Source organism: Triticum aestivum, chromosome 3D (assembly GCF_018294505.1).
Source record: "Triticum aestivum cultivar Chinese Spring chromosome 3D, IWGSC CS RefSeq v2.1, whole genome shotgun sequence".
Taxonomy (NCBI): Eukaryota; Viridiplantae; Streptophyta; class Magnoliopsida; order Poales; family Poaceae; genus Triticum; species Triticum aestivum.
Genome location: NC_057802.1, coordinates 541723418 through 541731505, shown reverse-complemented (window position 1 = coordinate 541731505; position 8088 = coordinate 541723418). Strand labels below are relative to the sequence as shown.

The window sequence follows — 8088 nt, the reverse complement described above, 5'->3', positions numbered from 1 at the left end:
ACTGGACTCTTCCTATGCCCGACAAGTGGGCCCGAGGCGGGGTAGGTTGCATTGAATATGACCGCATGGGAGGTTGGTTGGCCAACACGCGGGCATGAGGCGGACACCGAGAGGATGCGTGCCGCGTCCGTGTGGTGTCCATGTAGACACAAATTTGAGTCAGAAATGCGTCTACACGGACATCGAGCTGACCAAGTTTGCGGATGCGTCCACATGTTGGGCCATCGAGTCTGTCCGTTTCGCCTCAAAGGGACACACACAGACCAATGCGTCGTTGCGTTGGAGTTGAGCTAAGGGATTAAAATATTATAAGTGAAGGGCAAGAGGTACTCTTACTTTTTTTAAACGGAGGCAAAAAATTAAACTCAGCCATTAATTAAGAGAGAATTAGAGTGTGTTATATGGACCATAGTCCCCAAATACATAAGAACTCTCCTCGCATGATTGCACTTAATTTTTTTCCCCCGCTGATGCTCTTACTTTGCCCTTTTAAGTGATTTTTTTTCAGCGGTTTATGGTGAGTGAATATGTTCACCTAATGGGTTCGTGACCACTGTCCTGTGTAGAACGTGCCACCTTGATGGTGTAAAATTTGGTGTATCTTCACGAGTTACGCATGTATGGTGATACATAAACTCTTGGGGAGCAGAGTAGAAGAGTAGGAGAGTAGCAAACAGCAATTCCTTGAAGACCAGCACAACCAACCCTGAGTTCTTTCACAAAATTGTTTCAAAAAAGAGAAAACACTAGCTAGAAGTGAAGCTCGGCTGTCATGTCAAAGAAAGGAAAAGGAAAGCAGCAGGCGGGCCGCGGCTCAGCCAAGGACCCTCCAGATGAACCAGATCTACGGTCAGTTTGGTTTGCCTACCTTCGCATTTAAATTTCACAATAAGTGGAGTTGGATTATGTGCATTATGGGTGTGTATGTATTGTGGGGAAAATATGTTTAGTGGACAAACTTTGTGCCAAAATATGTAGTTGTTTAGTTATCAACAAAAAAGAGGAGATGCGTTATTTTCTTTTGCAACTATGTACGTACAGATTTGTTTTCTTGCACAACTCGTAAATTAACATAGTTTGTAAGTAGCAATATAATTTTGACAAGGTACATACATATTTTTATACAAAAATCTTTAGGGTTGTGCGGTACATGTTTTTGCCATTTTGAGGGTATTCACATTAGCATTTCCTTACCTTACCTTATCGCAGGGATGGATTGGTCTATCATGTTTTATGCTTGCACTAGATTTAGTACATATATGTGTATACATATCTAACATTTTGATACATCGGTTCAGGGCTCCAGTGCAATGCAACCCCACCAATTGCCAAGTAAGTTAGCACTTGAACCATTCCCCCCCCCCCCCCCCCTCCCCCCCCCCCCCCCCCCCCCCCCCAAAAAAAATAAAAGAGTTAGCACCTCAACCCAATCAACAAAAATATAAATGATAATCACATGCAATTTGGTTTTCTTGCAGATACTTGTAGATCATCGTGGCTGCATGCTAGCTATCAAGGATGTACAGGTTCCAAGGGCTGCAGAAATGTATGAAGCTACAGTTGATGGAAAGCGTTGCGTTGCTCTAAGGAAGACAATGGATGGTGCATATACCATGTACAAAGCTCTACTGGAATTTACTCATCCAAACATACTGAAGCCAGTGGGTATTTGGGAGGACCCACACTGCCATGACGTAGCATATATAGTGTTTAGGGGAGTTGACGGCACAATGGCACAACTTGGAGGACAAACAATGTTTGAGGAAGGTAACCCTTACAATGGCTTCTCTGAACACGGCTTTAAAATGTTCAGGTACGTATTAACTTTGCACAAATGAGAAGCTAGTATCTTTCCCCAAAAAAGGTACTAGTATCTTTGCACCATCAGTCTCTAATAAGCATGCCCTTATTTATAGGGCTATCTTCTCCACTATTGATCATGTCAACAGTCATTATGCTGGTGAGGGTACATCCAGTGCAAGAAACACACAACTCGAGTTGATAATGAAAATACGGCTTGACCAGGCGAACATATATTACAAGATGGTGGATGGCGAGCCATTGGTGTTATTAGGAAATATGGACATATATTATCAAGGAGGTAATTTAAACCTTCAAGTTCACATTATCCTTTTTTTCTTCTTCTGAACAACAATGAATGAACTCGATGGGTGACGTGTGCATTTGCACGGCTAGATAAATGCATGAAGATTTTTGTATTGTTTTCTCTTTGAAACATGGTGGCCCATCGTTCCAATAATAGCACAAGGGTATATGTCTTGTGAAAATACGGTCGTATTTTGGTAGAAAAATACTTCATCAAGTGTGTTATGTTATTATTCATAAATATCGACAACAGAAGACTGATATCATTCGTGGCCTATTGTGTACTCCTAGTTTCCAGTTCCAGTTTTGCTTCTTGCAATCATTGTTCCTTATCCTCCACTCAACAATAATTATTTTAGATTTCTTCATCAATCAAGAAGAATTAAACTGAAACATTAGTTGATAGCTCGTATTTATAACACCGGCGGCGGGGCTTCCCTCTTCCTCCTCCTCTTCCTCCCGCATCTCCCCTGATCGCTCCTGCTGCGATTCGTCGGCGCGAAGCTTCAGATCTGGCCTGCAACGCGATGCACCTCAATGGCTGCCTCTCCCGGGGCGGGTTGCCGGCGTCGGGTGGGCTGGGGCACATCGTCTTCATGCCCAGCCGCCCGTGGCGTTGGGGGGCGGGGTAGAGGCCCCACTGCTTCCCAGGCACGGTGGTGCCGAACGCCGCCGGTCTTGGCTCCTGGTGGTTGTGCATTCGTGGGTGGAGGATCCTCATGGCGACTCCTGCCGTATTTCTGTGTCGTTGTCTCTTGAGCGTGGGCTCCTTCGTCGCCGGCCAGATCTGGCTGCTCTGTTCCGTCCCTATGATGGGCTGACCGCTGGGTGTTGGATACTTGGAATGTGGTTCGGGAGCTGCTGGGGTGCGGCAGCTGGGGAGGCTGGCTGCGTGCTCGCGGCTCGTTGCTCGTTGGGTGACCGGCGAGGCTGGTTTTCCCAGTGTGCGGCGGCCCTGGTTGGTGGGAGTCTTGGCCTCTTCTCGGCGAGGGCCTAGTCTCAGGTGCTGCCCAGCTGCCTTGGTCGTGTGGACGGCCGGGTGGCTGGTGATGTCGGCCACTGGCCATTGTAGTGTTTGTCGTCCTGTCGACTTCGCTCCAGTTCTGAAGCTCGTCGTTTGCAACCTCTCAAGTTTCCTCCACCTTGCCATTTCTGGGCCGTGGCGGTCTCTTGACTGTCGGTTCTACTCTGGTAAGGGCTGGCGGAGGTGGGGGATGGATTGCGGGAGAAATCCTCGGCTGTTTCTGCCAGCCCGATGATGGGTGTGGTCAGTTACGATCCTGAAGGGAAGGGGCCGTCAAGGTATCCTCCCTCCCTCCCTCTCTCCTCCTCTGTTGGCTCGGGTGAGAGAACCCAATACTTTGCCGGATTGGGCGGCAGCGGTGTTTTGGGCGTCGTCCCCTTCATGGAGGTGCCGCTATGGGTGAATTGGGGGTGTGGGTGCACTTGGTCTGGTTTCTAGGCGGTCGTGCCTCCGTGCTGACTTACTCATGGAATCTTTCTGCAATGCAACTTCGGCATCGGCATTCCTTGCAGCTTTGTCCTCGGTAGTTTCCTGAGTAGCAACCTTGCTCAGTGTTCATGATATGATCTGGTCTCCGAACGTCCTGGTCTCCGAACGTCCTGGGCCTCAGTGCTCACGTTTCCATCCTTCGACGGATCGACACCCTTCGTGCCAGGGTGTCACTGCTACTCCCTCTATAAACTAATATAAGAGCGTTTTTAGATCACTGCTGTGAGTACTTTGGAGATGGAGTGGGTCGAGCTTGTGCCTGCCTGTTCCATATGGAGTTAGACTCGTTTGTGTGGGGCACCTGCTGGTTGTTCTCCCTCCCAAGCTCTAGCTTCTGCCTGCTCTGGTGTATCGTCGTGGTGGTGGGCTTCTTCGACCTCAACCGGCCTGCTGCTTAGTCTTAGTTCATATGTTTGTAGTCTGTTTGAGGCTCGTTTGCTGCTCCCACAGCACCTTGTATCTTTAGCCATTTCTTTCTTGCTTGCTTTGTAATCTGTTGTCCGTTATAACCCTGTCTTGTTGATGGCTTTTTAAATTCAAACTCGGGCTAGGTGCGAGCCTTTTCTCTAAATAAAAATAGAGAATTCTCTTTGTCTGCTCAACTTCTTGGTGCTTGTATTCAATGGTTTTTATTGCAACAGTATCATGCCTCTAGATACTTCCAATTATCAGTATATATTGTATTAAAATGCCAAAGAAAATGTCTCACGTATTTTTGAATATTGTCTTTCTGATTATGTGTATATTATTTTGTATTTACCTGTACAATTTTGACACAACTCAACCAATATGAAATGGAAACCTTGCCTTTTCTTCCTCCATCTGCCTCATCATTAGCGATATATATTGAACTTACATTATTTGATTGGTGGAATGTATCTAGCTATATGTTTCCACTATGATTATTGCATACCCATCTAAGATGCTCATTCATTAGAGTAAAGTTACCATAATTTTATAAGCTATTCTCAATCGATCACTCTGACCCCTTCCCATATATTTTTGTATGGGGCCCATTTTCTGTGTGTGTATTATTTAGCACAGTAAACAAGATTTACCACATATTTGGCATGTTTTCACTTCCAAGTTTAGGGTTTTTGCCACAACAAACCATGCTCCTCTTTTTCGATGATACGTTATGTGGCACAGATAACACATTGGCATTGATATGTCGATTCTTCTTACTTTATCGATGCCATGCAATATAAGTACTTCTCAATGTACAAGTACTTATACTCTTTGGTACTTCTCAATGTACCACTTCTCAGTCACTTCCAATTAAACATGAACTCAACCCGATAGTGATAACCAATTCATGGGCGTCCGCTCGTCTCCACTCTATTGTTCTTGAACACTTTTCTTATTCTACGAAAATGTGGGTGATGAGTGGATAGATGTTCAGTCTCATCATCTTGAGTCACATCCACACGGACTGTTGTTATTTCAGTTCATTAGGATGCTTCCATGATTTCTTCTATATGTTTCCTGGAAAATATATTCATTGGGAATTTCTATAACATTCGGAAGTGGCTGATGTTACATTCCACTTTTCAACCGCTCCCTTCCATCCATGATTTATGTTTTTTTCAGCATAGCATACACAGCTTATTACCTACTTGGCATGATTGGTTGCTTGAAATCATTACTGTTGTAGCTGCAACACTGTTGAGCATTCTTGTATGATGTGCCTCTTGCACATGTATCTCACACAAATTGTTCTGACTACTTGCATGCCTTGCACTGGTACATGGTAATTTGATTCCTGGAAATCAATCATTTCTAGTTATCGTGAACTTTGCACAGACCGTCAACTCAAAAGTGCACCATAGCTCGACTCTTCTCTATTCACGACGACACCTTTTCAATTACAACTAAATCCATACATCTTGTTAAATCTGAAGCATGTTGCATTATCATTTCTCACATGTCAGTACATACTATTTGAAATTTAATTGAAATCAAATTGTTCTCTTTATTCGACTTTCCTAGTTTTAGGTCTTACAAGTCAAATCCCTAGTGTGCAAAATGTATTCATATATTTAGCTACATATGGTCTTAATGTGCAGTACGTAGGAAAGATAATCAACGGCACACTTTATATATGTCTACAGAGGAATTATGAGGTTTTAAATTTACTCTTGGACAGGGAGATTCCGAGTCAAATTCATTTGTACTCCGTCCATTTAATTTAAAATAGAGGAAGGAGATATGAACTTAATATGCAGGAATGTTTGTTGATGAATTGCTGATGCAAGCAGTGATGTCATTGCCATGCAGTACAGAGTTCCATTGTTCAGATTTTGATTCAAACACATGCATGTCTCTTTTTGCAAATTTATACTATATGTTTCCTATCTTCAGTTTTAAATCCCATCCCTTGTAACTAAGATCCGTTACAAAAACAACAGAGTAGATTACTTAGTCTATGTGGATCAATGTGGTAGCTTGAAGTATAATGATAGATTTTATTTAATGTTTTACATTCTTATATATATGCTACTCCACACTTGCTATTTCTATGCACTTTAATTTTATGGGAAAGTGTCCAACACCAATGCTTGAGTTCAGACTTCAGAATACTGGTTGTTGCACCTAAGTGGCGTGTCATCAGTAATGATCATGACACTTTCCTTTTAGGCATTATGACATATACCAATAAAGTCTGAATTTTTTTTTTGTAGCATTTTGCATTGAACTAGGTACGTTTTCTTGAAAACAAAACATTTTGTTACCCAAGTATAGTTCAAGTATGTTTCCTTTAATGTAATGGCTTTAGGAAATTATTAAAGTGAGTATTTCACCTGTGGAATCATCGGACCTTTGCTTAATCATTTTGATAATTCATGCATTTTTGTGAAAACATGCAGCCAATGGTTTGAAAGCAACACACTGGAACGAGATTGGAGTCTGTCTAAATTCCTTGTTTGGCAGCGGTAACCAAGCCAGTATGGAATTAAGGGAGTTGGCTCGCTTCTTAATGCAGGGAACAGTGAGGTAGGTCGGTTGTCATTTTGTAAAATAAATATGTTGGCCATATGTTGTACTTTATCTTATTATTATGGTTATAAGTCATGTATTTGCTCATATGTGATGTGCCAATGGTGCAGTTATGACGACCTACTTTGGCAGCCGGGTTTATGGAATGCCAACACAAAGATGGAGTTCATTAGAGAAATACATTTTATGGTTGACATGGATCGTGATGCAAATAACAAGCTACCATATGCACAGACAAAGAAAGGATGTCAACTCGCGAAGAAGAAGTCTCTTGGACTATTTGATCTCATGCAAGAGTTTACAAAACCAAAAGATGAGAATAACATACCACGAGAACGTAAGGAGGACCACTTGCTTGATTCAGTTTTATTCTTGAGGAACAAAATTGTCGCTCACTACGATGACGAGTACAAAGCGTTTTCAGGTCAAAAGGTGAGTGTGTATTATCTTGGGAGTATTTTCTAACACTTTATTTTTTTATTTGGTTATATATTGTACCATGTTTTTTTCATGTTAGGAGAAAATTGGCACAACTAAGGCTCAGATTGAGAGATATGTACAACATAGCAAGGGTGATTACATGATAAAACTGGCGAGAGCCATAAAGGAGTTAGGGTGGTTCGATTCGTCTCCACTTCTTCGAGGTATCTCTTTGGAAAATCTAGTAGAATTTCCAAATTATTATTGTCTCATGTGTAGCGATTTAACATATAATATTGTCTCTCCAACTTAAATTAAGGTAAAACCCACTATATGGAAGGATTCTACAACCTGAGGATATCCGATGGGAAAGGAAAAGGCAAAGCAAAACGTTGACATAGCAACCGTTGCAACAATGATGACCGGGACAGACCCTTATCCCTAGCATAATATACTATTACTATTAAAACTGCATAAGTAATGATATTTCAGGGAAGAAAACTACGAGACTTGTATAATTTGTGTTGGTCCTAGGGTGGTTGGAACCGTTTATGAACCATTGTGAACCTTTGTGGTGTGATTAAACCATTATACATTTGGACAACCATGGATCTACTATGTGATGGATTTGCAGTAATTAGTTGAACCTTGGTAAATGTTTGCTCTGAGATTTCATAGGCGACGTTGTTCACCGTACCCGGTGCAGAACTCCTAAAAGGAGGAGGCCGGGCAAGTAGTTAGTGTTGCTCCGGTGCCATTAGCCAAGCGGGATTGCAAATAAAGGTAGCGCAGTTGGTCGTGGCCGAACAACAGACGAGTTTGTGGTGCTGACCAGACCAGAGCACACAGGAGGTGGACGGTAACGTAGTGCGGGTCTGGCACACCACTGGGAACTTTGCGCCATAAAAATCCTATGAGACTGGCGATGTTGTGAGACCCAATCGGATGAGCGACACGTGGCCGCGACAATCTCAAAGCATCCCAATCCCACCTGTTGTCAATCCTCAATTCCAATAGCTGATTCCCAATTCCTAAACACAAGTTCTTTGTCA

General features: G+C 42.9%; 1 protein-coding gene across 1 annotated transcript; it reads left to right on the top strand.

The window, feature by feature from the left end:
• The first annotated feature begins 666 nt into the window (after positions 1-666).
• Positions 667-7684, top strand: LOC123080330 (uncharacterized). Its single transcript, XM_044503241.1, has 8 exons — positions 667-849; positions 1299-1332; positions 1479-1813; positions 1917-2101; positions 6487-6613; positions 6727-7048; positions 7134-7260; positions 7356-7684. Exons 1-8 carry the CDS (start codon positions 773-775, stop codon positions 7430-7432), a joined length of 1284 nt encoding a protein of 427 aa, XP_044359176.1. The 5' UTR covers positions 667-772; the 3' UTR covers positions 7433-7684.
• Positions 7685-8088: the final 404 nt, after the last annotated feature.